Source organism: Canis aureus, chromosome X (genome assembly GCF_053574225.1).
Source record: "Canis aureus isolate CA01 chromosome X, VMU_Caureus_v.1.0, whole genome shotgun sequence".
Taxonomy (NCBI): Eukaryota; Metazoa; Chordata; class Mammalia; order Carnivora; family Canidae; genus Canis; species Canis aureus.
In genome coordinates this window covers 112,707,327-112,727,818 of record NC_135649.1, presented here as the reverse complement: position 1 = coordinate 112,727,818, position 20,492 = coordinate 112,707,327, and the positions used below count along the sequence as shown (strand labels likewise).

The 20,492-nt window shown below is 44.3% G+C and overlaps 1 protein-coding gene across 4 annotated transcripts in view; it reads left to right on the top strand.

Moving 5' to 3' along the window:
* Window positions 1–286: 286 nt before the first annotated feature.
* Window positions 287–20,492, top strand: part of BMX (BMX non-receptor tyrosine kinase) — a 52,162-nt gene continuing 31,956 nt past the window's right edge. The window contains exons 1-7 of one of the 4 annotated variants that reach the window (XM_077889143.1): window positions 292–527; window positions 5,526–5,659; window positions 6,534–6,680; window positions 7,670–7,774; window positions 10,158–10,239; window positions 14,892–15,011; window positions 17,901–17,965. In XM_077889143.1, the coding sequence (XP_077745269.1) occupies window positions 6,543–6,680; window positions 7,670–7,774; window positions 10,158–10,239; window positions 14,892–15,011; window positions 17,901–17,965 (510 nt within the window). In that variant the 5' untranslated portion in view covers window positions 292–527; window positions 5,526–5,659; window positions 6,534–6,542. Of the gene's footprint in view, window positions 528–5,525; window positions 5,660–6,533; window positions 6,681–7,669; window positions 7,775–10,157; window positions 10,240–14,891; window positions 15,012–17,900; window positions 17,966–20,492 lie in introns of all 4 variants that reach the window. The other 3 variants (XM_077889145.1, XM_077889142.1, XM_077889141.1) reach the window with 3 other exon arrangements.

The following is a 20,492-nucleotide window of genomic DNA, read 5'->3' as shown; positions in this document are numbered from 1 at the left end:
GCCACCCCCCGGCCCCCCTCCGGCCAGCGGTGAGCTGCAGTGTTCATTGCTTATTCTCTGCGCTCTTTGGCGTTACCTCATGGTTTCCTGGCTGGTGGGAGAAGTCAGCGTCAGAAGCGGGCTTTTGCCGAGCTCGTTTCTTGTCCTTCCCAGCGCAGAGCTCTCTAAACAAAGGCAGGGTTATCGCACGAACCCGAGGGCTGCCCGGGAAAAGCAGGCGCTGTGGTTATCAAAATTGGAACCTTTATGAAACACGCTTTTGTCTCCGTTTGTGTTGCATTCAATCAGATCAACAAGTGTTGGCTAAGTGCTGAGCGTGGTTTCCTGTGGGATTGTGTAAGGCCCTTGCAGGACAATAAACGTTTTGGGGGCACTGAGTAATGTAGCCATTTCGGACCCAGCCGCCGGGAAAATGTGAGACGGTCCGCTGCCGCTGGAAGGAAGGAGGGCAGCCGCGCCTGTGTGCGTGCAAGAGCAGACCGACCCCTCGGCGGTGGACCCCCGGCGGCCGATCGAGAGCCACAATGGTGCGTTGCAGCGGCAGGTGGCCACACGAGGTCATAGCCGACAGGCTGACAGGTTCAGAGTGATGCATATGACGTTGCTGGGGCTCCTCCGGGGACTTTGGATGAGACCGTGTAATTGGGAGGCCCGCTGCGGTTTTACTGTCACCCCCCCACCCCCACCCCAGCTCAAAATCTCGTTCAGGGGAGCTGTCAGGTGGTGTGTACACGGCCGTGGGCTCCAGCCAGCCCCGGGTGCTTCCTCTGCTGGCTTTCTCCGTACTACTCTGCAGGCATTGCCCCTCCGTGACTTTGCATGTTGGCTTCCTAACTGCTTCCGAAAAGCCAGAGAAGTGTCATTCTGACCCTCTTTTATTTACCTGGGTTTTTATGCTGTTCGTTTCACTACGAGTGCTCGTTCTCAGGTTCCTGAAGTCTTCCAGAGTCTGGGGTTTCGGGGTGGGGGTGGATTTTAGGTGGTGATGGGAAGATGGGGCAGGTGAGCCTTTCGGTTACGGTCACAGCCAGATACCTTAGAAAATTCTTGCAGCCCACGGTAATTTCACTGGGTTTAAGAAGTAGTACAAGGGTATCGTGGTCTAGGGCAGGGCTTTCCAAGCTCTCATGAGCACGTGAGGTGCCTGGGGACCTCGCCAAAATGCAGATTCCGATGCACCAGGTCTGGGGGGGAACTGAGGGTCTGCGTGTCTCTCGAGCTCCCGGGCCACGCTGATACTCCAGTCCACGGACCACTCCTGCAGTAGCAGCCACGTATCACTGATTTGCAAAAAACCTAGTGGCACAAAAACACAGGCGGGAAGGGGCTGCTTCAACCTGATTCTAAGGAAAGCAGTCCCAGGATTGAAAGCTTGTACCAGACGCACAGGACAGGTGCTTGCTGACAAGAGAGTGCGTGGGGCATCTTCCTGCCTCCCGTGATCGCCCATCCCCAGGACCCGGGTAAGAGGGGTGAAGACTGAAATATTATCCTCGAGGGTCATTTCATCATCTTGAGTTTTTAACTTTTCCTATGGTCCTTTTTTTTTTTTTTTTTTTTTGACTTTACCTATGGAGTGATGAGGGGAAGGGGTATAGAATTTGGGAACATCTGCGAGCGTGCTGGGCATCCTACTGCCATCTTCTCTTGACTCCTCAGAACCCCTCCAGGTGGTTACTATTTTCCTCCCTTTACAGATGGGGAAGCTGGGCTTTAGCAGGGCTGAGTGACATGCCGGGGTGCACAGAGATGGAACAGGGATTTGAACCCACCATCTTGGTGCTTTTGCCCACACCAGCCTGTATCACCCAAAGCAGTGCTGTGTGTTACTAATTCAGCATAAGGAATTAGGACATGGATTTATCACTTGTTGCTTTTTTCCTAACCGCCCCATAAGGTGACTGAATTAGGACATACCCCACAGGATGGTGTGTGTGGGGGGGGTGGCCTACCCCTCCCCCCCGCTGGAGTAAATGAATGCATATTTTTAAGGTGCTTTAAATAGTGCCCGGCACAAGGCAAGTCTTCCTTAAATGTCAGCTAGGATCATTATTGCTACCATCACTCATATCCTTCAAGACCTAGTTTTAACACCCTTCCTTCCATAATGTCTTTCTTGATTATCTTAAGAAAAAAGAAACAACTCTCCTTCCCTGGGCCTTTCGGGGCAAAGAGAACATGGACTCTGCTCTAACATTCGAGTTGTTTCTTTCCCCCCTCTTCTTTTTCAATCGTGGTTCAGCGCCCAGGGCGCACCCAGAACGTTTACATAAGCTTTCTCATTCAAGCCCCAGAAAGTGAGAGAGCTGTATAACCCATCTTATCTTACAGATCCGGAAAATTGAAGCTTAGCGCAGGGAAGGGGCTCGGTCGGGGTGACCCAGCTCCCAAATGACAGTCGTGTAAAGTCCGCCACGCCTTCTGAGTCCACCCTCCACCCCCAGCCTCCGCCCCTCCAGCCACCCTGCACGTTAATTAGGTATGAGACCCATCTCTCGGGTCTGCTCCTTGTCACCCGGGCAGTGGAGAGCTGATCCTCTCGGTTCTGGAACCACTCACTCGAGGTCCGGCCCGCCGCGGGCTCAGAATCGAGTGTGCTGGGCCTGCAGGATTGAACTCCTTGCTCTCCTGGTCACGCTTCCTTACGGATGCTCACCGATCCTGGTGATTCCAAGTCGTGTTAATTTAGCATTCACCTTTTACTTATGTGATAGGTTACCTGATGGTTGCTGGCATCCTTAGAGAAAATGCTATATTGGTTTCTTTTTTTAAAACCTAAAATTTGTTTAAAGATTATTTATTTATGTATTTGAGAAAAAGGGGGGGGAGCACGCACGAGCAGGGGGTGGGGCAGAGGGGGAGGGAGAAGCAGGTTCCCAGATGAGCAAGGAGCCCAACCACCGAGCCGGGGGCTCGATCTCAGGACCCCGGGATCATGACCTGAGCCGAAAGCAGATGCTTACTCGAGTGAGCCCCCCAGGCGCCTCTACTATATCGATTTCTGCCAGTTTTTTTTTGTTTTGTTTTGTTTCTTTGTTTTTGCCTCCCCTCACTTTAATCTCCTTCTAGTTTCATGTGCTTATGGAAATGGGCAGCCCGCCTATTTGGTAAGCAAATTGATGTGCCTGTTTCATGTAGATGGTAATGTGAGAGCCCAGCCAAATTCTGCCAACTTCTCTATGGAAATAGATTTCTGGCTAATACCACCAGCTTTAGGATCTCATTTCATTTCAAAAGTTTTGTGTGGGTTTTTTTTTTTTGGTTCTGTTTTGTTTTTATCTTCCCACTGAGTATTCCTTAGGCATGGGTAGGCAGAGCCGAATTTGCTAGCTGTTGGACAGGCATTTGACTCAACAGTGGAGCCTGTTGACTTATTGTCCTAATACAGGGAGGAAATATTATGTTTCTAAAAATTAAGCATCACCGATTACCTCTTCCTGTACCAGGGGAGACCTTAAGAATGCCTTCAGTTTAGAATCTAGGCTGATGTAGCAGAAGAGAGAAGTACAAGGAAGGGAGAGAAGCAAACAGAGGTAGAAAGGCTGGAGCCAGGTACTGTCTTAGAAGAAACTGATCTGGACGAGACAAAACGTGAGTCATCAAAACGGTGTTCTTCAAGTTTGTTAGGAAGCTCCGGGGTCCAGCTGAGGGAGTAGAAGTTTGAAGGTCTCCAAAGACATGTGTGTGTTACATGAGAACAGGGGCGCCTGGGTGGCTCAGTGGGTTCAGCATCTGCCTTTGGCTCAGGTCATGACCCCAGGGGCCTGGGATCAAGCCTCACATTGGGCTCCTTGTTCAGCAGGGGACCTGCTTCTCCCTCTGCCTCTGTCTGCTGCTCCCCCTGCTCGAGCTCTCTTTCAAATAAATATTTTTTAAAAAGGCGGGACTTTGGAATGAACAACTTTATTGAAATTTGACAGATTATATCGCATCGGATGCAACAACATGCATAAAGCCCTGGAGACTTACAAGAAAATGTGCTCAAGGACTTGCTACTTTTCCTGTCTGGCCAATGTTCTTCCCTTTAATATACAGAAGCAACTTTGTGAATTTCATTTGTCAACAGTTTCTATGACTCACCAGATTAATTTTTAGATAAAATCCCCCCAAATCTTTAATGCAATGAATATAAATGTTCTATAAACAGAAGTGTGTGTATGATCATGCGGTACTGGGACAGTTTGCTTACTATCTGGGACGTTAGGATTTGCATTTTTTAAAACGGTGCTTTTAACGTTATGAGTTTATTCAGTACCTGACAAAGTTTTGAAGAGTAAACTTTCTTTTTCTTCTTTTCTTTTTGAAAAGTAAACTTTCTATTCAACTAACCAGATCTATTTAACTAGCATTCCGCTTTGAGGAGTCCTGTTCTAGCAGTGGATATAAAAGACGTTTGATAAAAGTTTTCACAGTTTTCTTTATACCCTTTGTTAGTAAAATTTTTAAATGCAGGGATGTAAAAGACAAAAGTATCTTAAAACTTACCACAAGTGCCCAATGTGGTATGGCTCCCCAAAAGGGGAATGTACCTCAAAAAAACTAGACCCTCCACAGTTTCAGTAAGTCTTCAAGGAAATTCTCTTCCGGCCATAGACTTTGGATGTAGAAAATCATCTTCTCTGAACAGGCGCATTTGTAGAGTTTCTAACGAAGACGTGTTACCTGACTTCCCAGATCCTGCTGGGTTTACCTAAGCCCCCCAGCCTCTGCCCATCTTTGAGTCTGGAGGCCAAGAAACCAGTGACCACGACAAATAGCACCCACTGTGCTCAAAAGAAATCCATTCTACTTTCCCAAAGGATTTATCCTTTTTTTCCTAGATAAAACAATATTCAAAACAAAAAGTAATGGATAAGATTTGTAATGGATAAGATCTCCATTACTTCTGCCTCTAAATCAAATGATGCCCTTGGAGAACATTTGAGTCACTTCATCTGTATAAATAATGAACATAAGCTGATTTTCTTGATTCCTGTTTCTAGAACGTTATGGTCTACATCAGGAGGGAAGCTGGCTGGACTTGACCATGGTTTATCCAATGTGTCTCCCTTCCCTCCCACTTCCCTGCCATTGTAGGCCTGTCACGCTCAAGGCCAGTGAGAAGTGACTTTTAGTGATTGGACAGGTTCACGTACCCTCCCACCCGCATCCACACAGAGCAACGCCTATGTGGATGCTTCCGGATGGAGAGTGATAAATAGGATGCAAATATCTTCTTTGTAATGCGTGATCCTGGCATAGCCAGAGGGAATATGAGTACCTCAGAGCAGCAACTTTTGGCTTAGAGCTTGAGAGTTGAAGTTAAGGACCCATAAGCAAACTCCAGCTGATCCTGATTGAATGCAAGGTGAGTAAAGTTAATGACATTCAGATTATCAGTAAACAAAGAGAGGTAGAAATTATTGAACATCTGACTGCTAGTACTCATGTGATTTCACAAAGTGAAGAAGAACATAGGAAAGTTTCTCTCTTGTGACCTACCAATTAACATTCCTTTTTTTTTTAACATTACTTTTCCTTTCCAGACTTAATATCGAACTGAGGGTTGAAGCGACAGTCTTAGTAGAACCAGAAAATTGATGGACTTATTTTCTAGAGATACCTTAAGCTTTAATGTTTTCCGTGGCTCTGGAAGGAAAAGCAAGAGTGTTCTTGTTTTGTAAGGCGCCAATTTTTTTTTCAATTCTTTAAAATGGATGTCGATAGCATTTTTAAATGTCCTGTGCTCAGAAATATTGAAAAGTATACTCGTGTCCTTTATGTTAAAGATCTGATCACGATCAGGAACTGTGGGTATCACTTACAATGATAGCAGAGTCTCACAGTGGTCTGGAGGATTTGGTCAGACAGCCAGACACATTAGTGGAGAGAAATTTGTTGATCAGTCCCTTCAGATATAGTGAGCTGTCTGGAGTTCAAATATTTCAAAGTTTGATCATATATAATCTGATTCAACAAATGCCTATAGAATGTTTAAGGAATAAGGAGAATTTCAATAAGGTGGTCTGGAGGGTAGTGCAAAGATGGTGAATTTATGATCCAAAGTGGGAGGCGAGTAAAAATACATAAGATGCTGTAAACAAATCAACACTATTTATAAAAGTCAGAGCTGGGCCACCTGGGTGGCTCAGTGGTTGAGCGTCTGCCTTTGGTTCAGGATGTGATCCCCCGGGTCCTAGGATTGAGTCCCACATAGGGCTCCCCGGGGTAGGTGGCGGGGGGCGGGGGGGGGAGCCTGCTTCTCCCTCTGCCTGTGTCTCTGCCTCTGTGTGTGTGTGTGTCTCTCATGAATAAATAAATAAAATCTTTAAAAAAAAAATCAGAGCCAAGGCTGTAGGAATGAAATACAGATGTAAGTGTTGTTAAGAATCTGCTTAGTTAAAATTTCCTCTCTAACTCTAAATCTGATTTTTAAGAATTATATTATTTAGATTATCCCTGAATGAGAAATAGTTGACTAAAAATTCTGAAGGCTAAAAGAGAATGTAGCTAGGTGCCGCAAACACTCATTCTCATTATTTTATTTGATTTAGGACGACAATATGGACACAAAATCCATTCTAGAAGAACTTCTTCTCAAAAGGTCACAGCAAAAAAAGAAAATGTCGCCAAGCAATTACAAAGAGAGGCTTTTTGTTTTAACCAAAACAAATCTCTCCTACTATGAATATGACAAAATGGTGAGACCCTACTTGTTCCATTGTTTTTGTACTATTTATTTTTCTTGAGTCTCCACAAAGTGCTGAATTACAGTGAAACAATGTCAGGTTTCTTAGCTCACACAGTAAAGATCAACCTGCCTTCACTTATTACATTGTCTTTTCTTAACGAAGGTAGGATTAATTCAAGATAAAAGGTTTTACAATATTGGCTAACTTTACTAAGGCAATTTGTAACTTTAGAACACTGGTTCTCGACTGAGGGTAATCTGGCCCCCGAGAAGGCATTTTTGGTTATCATAATTTGGAGGGGGGGGGGTGTAGTGTGCTACTGGCATCTAGTGGGTAGAGGCCAGGGATGCTGCTAAGCCTCCTATAATGTACAGAACGGCCCCCATCACAAAGAGTTATCTGCCCCCAAATAGTGCTGAAGATAAGAAACACTGCCTTAACACCATGCTGGAAATCAAACTATTTCTATACAACTGAGAAATCTAGCAGAGTAGAAATCCTAAAATACTGTCCTAAAATTGAAACAAAATTAAAATGCTTTCTGGGGGGCTCAGTTGGTTAAGCCTCTGACTTGGGTCCAGATCTCAGGGTTGTGAGATCAAGCATGGCATCCAGCTCTGTGTTGGGCATGGAGCCTGCTTGGGATTCTCTCTCTCCCTCTCTCTGTCCTTCCCGACCCCTAAAAAAAATTTAAAAGATGCTTTCTGGAGTTAAATCCTGATTTTCCATAGACTAAGCACATGGCAGGTGATGGAAATATGTTTCAAGGTTATTAAAATAAAATTAATTGCTGCTTCTCGACTTGCTTTTGGAGGAGCATATTAGTTTGTGCCCACACTCGAAAATATATTCTGTTGCCACTGGGTTTTGACTCTGAAGGAATAATTGGAAGAATTCTCACATACCCATCCCATCTCTCCATCTCCCTTACTTTACGCTTTTCTTTGTGTACCATTGTGCATCGCATTACGCATCTTATATTTTGGTTTTTAATTCAGAAAAGAGGCAGCAAAAAAGGATCAATTGAGATTAAGAAAATCAGATGTGTGGAGAAAGTAAATCTCGAGGAGCAGACCCCTGTGGAGAGACAGTACCCATTTCAGGTAAGTGGAGGGACAACATTCTATTGGATGGATGGCTTTTGTTTTAATATTTTCTATTACAAACTCAACATATTGGCAATAACTAAAGATGTTGCAAAATGATGAAGACAATGATAAGGCTTGGAACATTCCCAGATGGGAGTTGGGCATTTTCCTGAAATTCTATCTACCAATCTGCTTTCTCTAGGGGGAGAGAAAGAAAGAGGAGCAAGTAAGCCACAGTGGCCTGACTTGCCTTGGGGCCTGACAATCTCTTTCATCAAGCATTGTGGAGCATTTCCAGGGGGCTGCAAGATAGAGGCACACCATATAAGGAATCAAATGCGTCCTCGTCCCCAAGGCATTTGCAGATCATTATAATGCAGTGAGGGTGAGTGTTAAGATGAAGGTCTGCAGAGGAGCCATGGTGCCCCTGGAAGCGGAAGTTCACTCCTCACTCGAAGAAGTCAGGACAATTATCTATGGGAGGTGACACTCGGGTTAGGAAGGACAAGTGTGGCCCAGCATAAACAGGAAGGGCAGTGAAACAGCAGAAGTCAGGGCGCTATAGGTGAAGTAGTGTGGCATGTTGGGAGAGCTCCAAGTCTCCTTAGGAATAAAGGGGCCCTGTGAGCAAGCAGACACAAGCCTGGAAAGGTAGGTGGGGCCACGTCATGAAAGGCTTTGCACAGCATACCGAGGAGTTTGCATTTTACCCTGAAGTATTTTAAGCAGGGGCATGGTGCAGAGTGTGCCTACAGTACCCTTTGGAAATGGCTTGATCTTGGGCACCTGGGCGGCTCAGAGGTTGAGCGTCTGCCTTTGGCTCGGGGCATGGTCCCGGGTCCCTGGGATTGAGTCCCCCATTGGGCTCCCTGCATGGAGCCTACTTCTCCCTCTGTCTGTGTTGCTGCCTCTGTGTGTGTGTGTGTGTCCCTCATGAATAAGTAAATAATCTTTAAAAAAAGGAAATGGCTTGATCTAAGTCATGCCCTAGTTTTATCATATCATTGATACTTATTTTTCTGATCTAAAGGCAGACGGACTGTCCCTCTGAGGGTCAGACAACCCAGTGTTAGTGGCTCGAGGGAACTGTGGTCAAAAATGAAATAAAGTCATCTGGTTGATGAATAATCCATACAATGTTTAAAAGTGAACATTGCCCAATTGGAAGAAACCAGGGAGGGCTTCTTGAAAGTTGCTTCGAATTTGTATCATGGAAGCATGGAACACTCAGAAGAGCACAGGCTTTGGAAGCACACAGTGTCCTTAACCCCACAGCTTGGACTTGTGTTACCATAGGCAACACATTCAACCCTCTGAGTTTGTGCCTTCATTTGCAAAGCGGGCATAATCATACATATTTCACAGAGTTGAAATAGGACTACGATCTTAAAGTATCTCGGAAAGAGCCCAAAAACTAGTAGATATTTAGTAAAGGGTCTGTATCATTTACCCACAAAAACTGAGTAAGCTAGAGAAGGATCTGGGGAAGACGTTATAATGTTCTGACATTTAAACAAGCATCTTAAAGAAGAGAGAATGATTTCTGCTGGGGACTCCTTAGGGAGGGACATGACCCCAGGGAATGAAGTAACAGGGAGACATATTTTTACTCAGTATAGGCACCAACTATATAATGATCAGAATATACGGAAATTGTCAAGGATGGCATAATAGTAAAGGGCATTTCATCCCTGAAGATATTTTTTTTATTTTTTTTATTGGAGTTCAATTTGTCAACATATAGCATAACACCCAGTGCTCATCCCATCAAGTGCCCCCCTCAGTGCCCGTCACCCAGTCACCCCCACCCCCCACCCACCTCCCCTTCCACCACCCCTAGTTCGTTTCCCAGAGTTAGGAGTCTCTCATGTTCTGTCTCCCTTTCTGATATTTCCCACTCATTTTTTTCTCCTTTCCCCTTTATTCCCTTTCACTATTTTTTATATTCCCCAAATGAATGAGACCATATAATGTTTGTCCTTCTCCGATTGACTTATCATCCCTGAAGATATTTTTAAGGATAGACTATCAGGTAAACATTTTCCAATGGGCTATAAGTAGAGTCATGTGCTGGGTTGGTGGATGGACCAGAACACTCCTAAAACACCTGTAATATCTAACATTTTAGTCTTTATAATTCTCCATGGTCCAGGACACCCACGCTGGGACCTCAATGTTCACTGTTGGCAGATTTTCCCAAGTGTAGGAGTGTCTGCGATGAAACAAATTGAGAGGTGGAGGATAAAAATAACTAGATCTTTTTCATCTAATTCCAGACTGAATGCATATTTTATAAGCTAACTCAAGTTTTCTTCAGGGTACCAGAAAATTCGCAGTTACACTGGAGTGAACCATGGATGCAATTATATCTAAATGCACCCAACCTTTTCCTTTCCAGATTGTCTATAAAGATGGGCTTCTCTATGTCTATGCATCAAACGAAGAGAGCCGAAGCCAGTGGTTGAAAGCATTACAGAAAGGTAATTTTTAAAAGTACTAAAAGGGAGTCCTCAATTGAGTTCTGTTGAGGCTTGGCGGAGGAAGGATGTGGCAGTAAAAGGACCCACTGCCAAGAGAGAATCTGCTGATTTTCCTACCAACCTCAGAGAATGTGCCACGCTCATGCTCATTTTGCATTCTCATTGTCACGTGGAGCGAGCCTGTGGGTCGGATCCCCTTTCCTGCCCTGCACAGAGCTGGCTATTGTGCCTTCCAGCAGCGTGGAGGAAGCCAGACCACCTGCTCTCCATCCACTGTGCTTGTCTTTACCAGGGCAAAGTCTCTGTTCTCCTGGGGCTGGGTCAAGGCCTGTGGCTACCGTACTTTGGCTATTCACAGAAAGTTCTAGCTAAGTACTAAGTACTTATCATCTGCCAACTACTGTGTCAAGTACTTAGTAAAACATTTCCTCAAGTAATCTTCTTGACAACTCAATAGAAAGGGGAAATATTATTCTCCCTTTTTCAGATAAGTGAAATTAAAGAGACACAGCCAGTGTCACGTACCTAATAGTGGAGAACTCATAATTCTACTACCCCAGCCGGGCTTTTTAACCAGGACGGTATAAATGCTAGGCAAAACCGGGGATTTAATGGAGCTTTTCCTCAGGGATTCCTCGGCTGCTCTGGTGACAAGCTGTGATAGGAGAGAGAACTTTGCTAGTAATTTGGCAACATGATGTTTCTCCCTGTGATATTCTTATTTGAAAGGAAGATAACTATGTGAGGATAGTACAGAACTCGAATGGATGACTCTTCTGGTGGAATTTCAGATATTAAGCCGCCAGACAGGGTGAGGTTTTATTTTATTTCATGCTAAGTTTGAGATTAGGGTTCTTTCTCAGTATACTTCAAATTATACCCCTTTAGACAACCACATACTCCACTTTGATGCAAATACATCCTTTTTGTCACACATAGGGCTTCATTTTTCCTTTGCATGAAAGGGTTTAGCAACCTCTTCTGTAGGATAGTCAAGTGGTCCGGTGAGGGGAGAAGCCTCCCTCTTCCTGCTCCCAGCTTGCAGGAGTGAGAAGGGCATCCCTTGTAGAGACAGACAAATCTGCCTCCAAGTCCTGCTTTGCTGTGTCACCTAATAAAACCACCTCCCACCTCTGGATCTCAGTTTCCAGACCTATAAAATGAGAGGTCCCATTGCTTTCTCCCTAGAGTGATCATGAGCCACAAATGAATGACTCACATACATATTAAGGTATCCTACACACAAACGTGAGTCAGTGCGGTTATAGTGGGGCCTATAGGATGAGCTCTCAGGTGCTGCTTCCCATTCAGGCTCCTCTGGGGGGATTTCCTGGGAGTAGTTGCTGTGTAGACACCTCCTCCAGTGTGCAGATATGAATCATGGCCTAGAGTCCTCTGTGGGTCCTTCTGGAAGGATAGATGGCAGGCAGGTTTGGGTGGGCCCTGGAGAGCTCAGGTAAAGGCACATAGAGCAAAAAAGGAGAGCAGAGGGAGAGAGAGGCACAGGTGAATCTCTTAGCCCCTCGTAAAACTTCAACCCAGTGAAGTCAGGGGGGACCCAGGCTGCCACGTTTCCAGGCTCTTGGGAAGGCTCTGAGCTTTTCTAGAAGCATCCCTTGCAAACTTCAGCACATGTTCTCCTGGCCAGAACTGTGTCTCATGGCCATCTCTACATGCAAGGGAGGCTGCACGACAGTATCTGGTTTTTCCAGCCTCTCTGCTGGGAAAGAGCAAGAGAGAAGGTGGGTGAGATTGGCTGCCAGCTTGAAGGAAACAGCTGTCAGGCTGGCCAACCAGCCGGCCGCAGGAAAACAAAGGAGTTTCCTCGCTTAAATCCTCTCCCCTATGAAGCCTTTTTCGTCTGCGATTTAGCTCGGGCATGATAAACTGAGCTGGCGTGGGAAGCACAGCGTTTTCCAGATGGTGGCCTATACCCAGGAGGTGTGGGCTGACGTCGTGAGGACTCGGGCGTGTGGGCCACCAGTTCTGAATCCAGCCGACCAGATGTGGCTAAAGCGTGTCCTCCTTTCCAAAACTGAGAACTGCAGCGGGTGCCCCAGGGAAGCTGGCACCTGTGCGTCGGATTATAGGACAGAAAGCTGGGGCCCGAGTCTCGGACGTGCTTCTTACCAGAGGCTTGTGAGCGCGAGCAGGTTACAGCACCTCTCTGCAGCTCACCTAGCTCTCTAAGTGCCCTGAAGACAATCCCAGGTCCCCGCAGGGCTGTCGAGTAGGTGAAACCGGAGGATATATGTGAGGGGACTACGTCAGCTCCTACACACACATCAATATATACGAGTTCCTCTTATTGTCATTATTAAATGGTGCGAGTGTCGCAATGTGGACTTTTGGACTTGGCTGGAAAAGAATTGGTTACCCAGGAAACGAAATTCATGTAGTAGGAAATAACAGGAATCCCGGCACGTGGGGAGCTGGAGCCTGGGGAGCAGGAGCGCGAGTAATGCGCCCAAGGAATCGCAACGACCATTTGGGACCAGGGTCAGAAACCCTGGTTTTCTTTTCTTTTTTTTTTTAAGAATTTATTTATTTATTAAAGATAGAGAGAGAGAGAGAGAGAGAGAGAGAGAGAGGCAGAGACACAGGCAGAGGGAGAGCAGGCTCCATGCAAGGAGCCCGACGTGGGACTCGATCCCGGGTCTCCAGGATCACACCCTGGGCTGAAAGCGGCGCTAAACCGCTGTGCCACCGGAGCTGCCCAAAACCCTGGTTTTCTAATCATAACTCCTTTTGCTTTTTTGTGACTTCTGTAATAATTTCCCTTTAGTTCCCATTAATATTTAGCTAAGTACTTTCATGCAGGTGCTTTCAGCTAAGCTGAGCTGAGCTAAACCAAGGGAATGGTAACACTCTAAGCCCACTGTTAATTGAACTTGTGCTCTGAGCCAAACGCTGTGCTGGATGCTTTACATACATTATGATTGGATCTGATCCAATGACCCAGCAGAGCAGTAATTATCTCCAAACACTTCCTTGAATCAGAGTTGGAAAGGAGGGGCAGAAGTCTCCTAGGATTAAAATAAAGAATCCTTAAGATGAGCATAAAATCCAGAAGAATTGAAGTCACACAGAGAATCAGTCCTCCCCACCTAGAGACTCTTCTTGAACTATTCTCTGCTGAGACCTTGTAGGCTTCTCTGCTGCATTTTGAGAGAAGCTAATTTGGTGTAGAAACAATATTCTACTCTAATATTAGAATTTCATTTCTTTGGGGGCGCCTGGGTGGCGCAGTTGATTGAGTGTTTGACTCTTGGATTTGGCTCAGGTTGTGATTTCGGGGTCATGGGGTCGGGATCCATGTTGGGCTCCATGCTTGGCTCAGGAGTCTGCTTGGGACTCTCTCTCCTTTGCCCTCTGCCCCGCCTGTGCCTTCCCCCAAAGTGAATGAATAAATCTTTTAAAAAATAATAGCATATTTGAAAAAAAATTCATTCTTTAAACATTGCCCTATTACCATTATTTTTTTCCATTATTTTTTTTAATATGCACATATATTCCTAGAAAAGTAGCCCCACAAACCATAGTGTAAATAAGTCAAAGTCACGAAAGACAAAGCAGAGATGAGGTTCAGTTCCAGATCAAGGGAAACTAGAAAACTAAAGGCCACATGTGATTCTGGATTGCATCCCCAATCAGAAATAGTGAATGATTATCAAGGGTAATACTGGAACAGTTGGAAAAATTTTGAATATAAAATATTCAGCGACAGTGTTGTTTCAGTGTCAAATTTCCTGAATTGGATAATTGTATTATGGTTATGTAAGGGACTGTCCCTGCTAACAGAAGTCACATGCTGATGTGTTTATGAGTGACAGTGTTTAGGTCATGATATCTGCAACTTGTTCTGAAACGGTTAACAAAACATAATAATAATTTTTAAAAAATTTTAATAATAAATTTATTTTTTATTGATGTTCAATTTGCCAACGTACAGAATAACACCCAGTGCTCATCCCGTCAAGTGCCCCCCTCAGTGCCCGCCACCCAATCACCCCCACCCCCCGCCCTCCTCCCCTTCCACCACCCCTAGTTCATTTCCCAGAGTTTTTAATAATAATAATATGTATATATAGAGAGAAAGAGATAAAGCAAATATGGCAAATAGTTAAAAGTTGGTGAGTCTGGGTGAAGGGTATATGGACATTCATTGTACTATTCTTGAAACTCATCTGTGTGTTTGAAATGTTTCAAAATGAAGAGTGGAGGGAAGTACATGTTCATTCATATTCATTCGAAACTTCTCTTCTTGCTAAGATCTAGTCCTATCCTTCAGTCTCCTTCTATGACAAGAGAACAACATGTGCCCTGACCCGCTTACTTCCTTTACAGATGTATTTCTAGAACCCTAGATCACCAAGTTAATCTGTATATATGTTTTCTAGTTTCTTTTGTAACATTGATAGAAGTTACTTTGTTGTTCTCACTATATACCTGGGTAGACTTTTTTTTTTTTTTTTTTTGGCTTATTTACTTCTGAGTGAAAGACTTATATCCTTTGGGAAACATTTGCTCTTAGCCTGGTGGCTGGCAAAATAAGGTTTTCATTGTTCTGTGATAACAGCACTTACTGAATGTGTTTCTTCTCTTGGGCCAACATTTGCTCATGCTGTGTTTTCTTCCTGCCTGGTCCCCAGAGATAAGGGGTAACCCCCACCTGCTGATCAAGTACCACAGTGGGTTCTTCGTGGATGGAAAGTTCCTGTGCTGCCAGCAGAGTTGCAAAGCGGCCCCAGGATGTACTCTCTGGGAAGCATGTAAGGTGACCCCTCCCCCTTTGTTGGGCAGGACCCTGGGTGGATGGTGCCCCATTAGGCAAACCTGCCAAACAGAACAGCTCACCGGCTGGGGAAAGGAAGATGTGTCAGATTGGTTGACATCATGAAAATCCAGCCTCAAAAATGCTCTCGGGCAAATGAAGTCTGATTCTAATAACAATATTAACATTTGCCATTCTTCTGTTTTATGAGAAATGTTTTTTTTAATTGGAATCATGAATCAAGCAAAGGGCTGTTTATTTCCTCTCATAATTTTTCCTGGCTTAAGATAGACTCCAAATGGGTAGAATGGGTGAACATATCACCATGGTTCATAACGTAAAATAAGAAACGAAAAAAATCAACATTCTTTTAAAAAAATATGTTAAAGGATAAAATTCAAATAACCCTTTTAATCACCGTATATACCAAGATGATGGACGACCAAGTTTTTAAAAAGACATATTTAAAGGGTTTACCTTTTGTACCCGTTTATTGATTTCTTTTTTTTAATATTTATTTTTTTTATTTTTTTTTAAATTTTTATTTATCTATGATAGTCACAGAGAGAGAAAGAGAGAGAGGCAGAGACATAGGCAGAGGGAGAAGCAGGCTCCATGCACTGGGAGCCCGACGTGGGATTCGATCCCGGGTCTCCAGGATCGCGCCCTGGGCCAAAGGCAGGCGCCAAACCGCTGCGCCACCCAGGGATCCCCGTTTATTGATTTCTTAGTAACACCACAGAAGGTAGCGAAGGGTCTGCTTTAAGTGCAATCAGATTCTATCCGGAGTTATATTCCTAAGAATACCCGCCTGAAACTTCATCTTGGGACAGAGAAGAAGGCCCACTGAGTGGCTCTGCAAGGCTAATGGAAGGAAGGAATTAGGTTGTTTTCTGCTTGTGCCTTATAGGATCCCACCCATCTCTAGGATATTTACATGAGGTGGTCTTTTATTCCAAGATTTTTAAAAAGATTTTATTTATTTATTAGAGAGAGAGAGAGAGAAAGAGAAAGTGCATGAGCAGGGGGAGGAAGAGAGGGAGAGGGACAAGCAGACTCCATACTGAACGTGGAGCCTGAGACAGGGCTTGATCCCATGACCCCGAGATCATGATCTGAGCCGAAATCGAGTCAAATGCTTGACTGACTGAGCCACCCAGGCACCCCATAAGTCAGTCTTATATATTTTAGAAGTTTATCATTGTTTAACAACATTAGGTTTTGAATAAATTAAAAAAGGAGAACTGATTCTGATAGCAGTTTTACCAGCCTGAACAAAATATGCTTGGATTACAACTTTAACAAATTGAATAAGATCAGTGGTGTGATATCGCTCTAGGAACTGAAAAACACACAGGGACCTGAGCCGTTATTCAGATTCACCCCATTTTAGTATTGACACCTGACAGTCACATTGGTGGTATCACTAGTAATCTGACAACAAAAATCAATGAACAAATGTCCATTGTGTTTGTTTTCTTTCTTAATTAGGCTACACAATGAACACTTATTAATCTTAAGTATATTATGTTGCCCTTCATACTCACGAATTAGAGTGATTTAATGAACTATACAGAAATTACTGTGTATGGATCCTCCCTCCACTGTAAGGGGCTGAGGAATAATGTTTCCTTAGGGCATTAATTCTTTCCCCCGATTACTCTGTCCATGATCTGGCATCATGAGCCAGCAGGCCAGAGTCTAGCTCTGACCCCCAACTCCCTGCGAGGAAGCAGGAAAAAAGGCCAGAGAGAGCACTACCTTGGGATCATCTTCCTAGGCTCTGTCTGGATGGCATCTGCCATATGCTCTGGGTGCAACAGGCTCTTCGCCAACCTCTGAGGAAAGCTATAGGTTTTGGAGGTGCTGTGGCCCCTGAGCAGCAATGATACTGTTTAATTAGCCAAGTATAACTTACTCCTCTGCTGAGTTTCAGGGCAGCCCGTGGGTACAGTTACTAGGAAGGAAATAGTTGAGAGTCTGCTTCTTTCTGTCTCTAAGATGCCCTGGGCCATTCCTTTTCCAGGATACATGACCTACAAGTAAGTTTACCATACACCCCAGTCTCATTCTGTAGCTGGTGACTTGACATAATTTTTAAAATCTTACTTATCCCTGTAAGAAATGTTCCAGTTTGGTTAGTAAACCATACGGTCACTCTACTTATAAGGCACCTAACGGCTTCACACTCATATCCTGGGCATCTATGTATATGTAGAAGTGGAAAGAGAAACCAACAATTATCATAAGAAATGGGAAAAACTATGGGATAGGTTTGCTCATTTATAAATCAGCTACTTATAAGCATCTTGTATGAGTCAATCAAAGAGGAATCAGACATGGATTCTGAACCCTAGCGACATAGGTACTACCCAACGAGGGCAGATATCTATATTTCAAATATAAGGTGGAAATGCGGTAAAATTAATAGTTTAGGGTTTTTTAAAAGATTTTATTTATTTATTCATGAGAGACAGAGAGAGAGAGAGAGAGAAAGAGAGAGAGAGGCAGAGACACAGGCAGAGGGAGAAGCAGGCTCCATGCTGGGAGCCCGACGTGGGACTCGATCCCGGGTCTCCAAGATCAGGCCCTGGGCTGAAGGCAGAGCTAAACCGCTGAGCCACCCGGGCTGCCCTAGTTTAGGGATTTAGAGGAACTTGAATTTTTTATCCATTTGGGAGGATATTGATAATCAAAGGCAGAGGACTAGAGTCTGAGTTGGGTGTTACAGAAGACAGCAACAAAATCACTCCAGATGCTGTGTCTAAATTCACTTCATCTGAAGCGTTGATCACATAAGCTAGTTCATTCGTCTGCTTCCTAACATTGGGTGTTTGCTTTGTTTTGTTTAAAGTCCCTTCTGATATTACTTGGTTTTGCTTTTCAGACGCTGATCTGCACATTACAACTCACGAAGAGAAACACAGAGTTCCCATCTTCCCAGACAGAGTGGTAAGTCAATATTAAAATATTCTTTGCAGGGGATCCCTGGGTGGCTCAGTGGTTTCGCACCTGCCTTTGGCCCAGTGCGTGATCCTGGAGTCCCGGGATCGAGTCCCGCGTCGGGCTCCCAGTATGGAGCCTGCTTCTCCCTCTGCCTGTTTCTCCTTCTGCCTGTGTCTCTTCCTCTCTCTCTCTCTATGTCTATCATAAATAAATAAATAAAAATAAATCTTAAAAAAAATTAAAATAAAATAAAATATTCTTTGCATAGTCAGGATATATTAAATAAACCAAGAGTTGCCAGGTTCAAGACTAGAAAATATGGGCTCCATTCAGACTGTTGAGCAGAGAGAGGGAAGATGTGAGCTACCACCGGTGGCAATAGCAGTATCAAATGTAAGTTCAAATATCACATAATTTGATCATTTTATATTGTTGTACTTAATAACTGGGCCTTTTCTAAACTGTAAGCACATAGTCACCGAAAAATGGGTGCACATGGGAGACTTCCAAGACCACCTCGTGTGAGTATCCCGGTGAAGGATGGGACTCCACAGGGCACAAGCAGAAAATAACCTAATTCTTTCCATCCACTATCCCTTCAAGGCCACTTGGTAGACTCTCCCTGAGATTGCTCTCAGATGCTCTCCAGTTGCTCTCAGATGAACCAAAATGTCCTGATTACTAGTAGTCATGAGAAGAACCTCTAAATTATCCCATCCAATGTTATAATCATACGACTCCAAACATCCTTCCAAGTTACAACTCCACATAGCTCAGGTGTACATCGGCTGGCAGCCTGCTTTGCGGGGAGGGCCATAGAGAAGCTGAGATTCCTGACTTTTTTTGTGGTTGGGGCCCAGGAAGAGGGGGGTCTAATGAAAAACAGTCATTTGTGGCTGATCCCATCATGATTCTGGCAGGGGTGGCTTCTGGGTGAGACAATTTTCCAATGCTGATTCTTTGGCTTATGGGAAGTTTTTGTGGGTTTGCCACTAGAGTGCAGATCCAAATGTAGTTTTATAACAGAGGGGTTGTCTTGACCCTCAGCTCTTGGGTTTCTAGTCCTCACATTTCTGCTGGGTCAATTCACCCATCTTGGACAGAGTTCCTTTTGAGATGGCTCCCAGAACCTTCTCCCAAGGGTGGAGTTGGCCGACAGGAAAACAAACAAAACCTTGAATTCTCTGGTTAATAAAACTCTATGCGGCTCACTCTCACAGTACAGGCTGCTGCTCTGCTTTTGTTCTGCTCTCCTGGGTTTGCAGCCAGAGCCTCCTGCATTTAAGGCTTCCCAGGCAGGTATCAGCTTCCTCAAATCCCAGGGCACACATAAAGTGGCCTCCCAGTGATTCTCTAGAAGCTCTCCTAAAAGTTAAGGAGTGTCTCTACCCGTCCACTAGCTCTATGGTTGTCTTGGGTATTTATTTTCAGCTGCATACATTCACGTATACCTCTCTCTTTCTAAGTAAAAACCATATAATCTGTGTGAACCAACATGAAGGACAAAAAGAAATCCTTTATTAGAGTAGGTTAAATTGGGTCTCCCAAATTTCATGTTCTCACCAGAACCTCAAAATGTGACCTTAAAAAAATGTGACCTTATTTGGAAACAGGTTTTTGCAGATGTAATTAATTAAGGACTGAGATGAGATCATACTGGATTAGGATGTGTCCTTACAAGGCGAGGAGAGGACACAGGGAGATACACAGAGAAGAAGGCCGCTTAAGGACCTAGGCAGACCAAAAACCAAATAATCCAGTTAAGAAATGTGCAGAAGACATGAACAGACACTTTTCCAAAGAAGACATCCAGATGGCTAACAGACACATGGAAGATGCTCAACATCACTCATCATCAGGGAAATACAAATCAAAACCACAATGAGATACCCTCTCACACCTGTCAGAACGGCTAAAATTAACAACAGGAAACAACAGGTGTAGGCAAGGATGTGGAGAAAGGGGAACCCTCTCGCGCTGTTGATGGGAAGGCAAACTGATGCAACCACTCTGGAGAACAGAATGGAGGGTCCTCAAAAAGTTAAAAATAGAGCTACCCTATGATCCAGCAGTTGCACTACTAGTTATTTACCCAGAGGATACAAAAATACAGATCCGAAGGGGTGCATGCACCCCGATGTTTATAGCAGCGTTATCAACAGTAGGCAAACTATGGAGAGAGCCCAAATGTCCCTTGACTGATGAATGGATAAAGAAGATGTGGTATAATGTATACAATGGAACATTACTCAGCCAACAAAAGGAATGAAATCTTGCCATTTGTAGTGATGTGGACGGAGCTAGAGTGTATTATGCTAAGTGAAATAGGTCAGTGAAAGAAAGATAAATACCATATGATCTCACTCATGTGGAGTTTAAGAAAGAAAACAGATGAAAATATGGGAAGGGGGGAAAGAAAAAAGGAGAGACAGAAACAAGCCATAAGAGACTCTTAACGATAGAGAACAAGCTGAGAGTTGATGGAGGGAGGGGGTGGGGGATGGGCTAAATGGGGAATGGGGAAGAAGGAGGG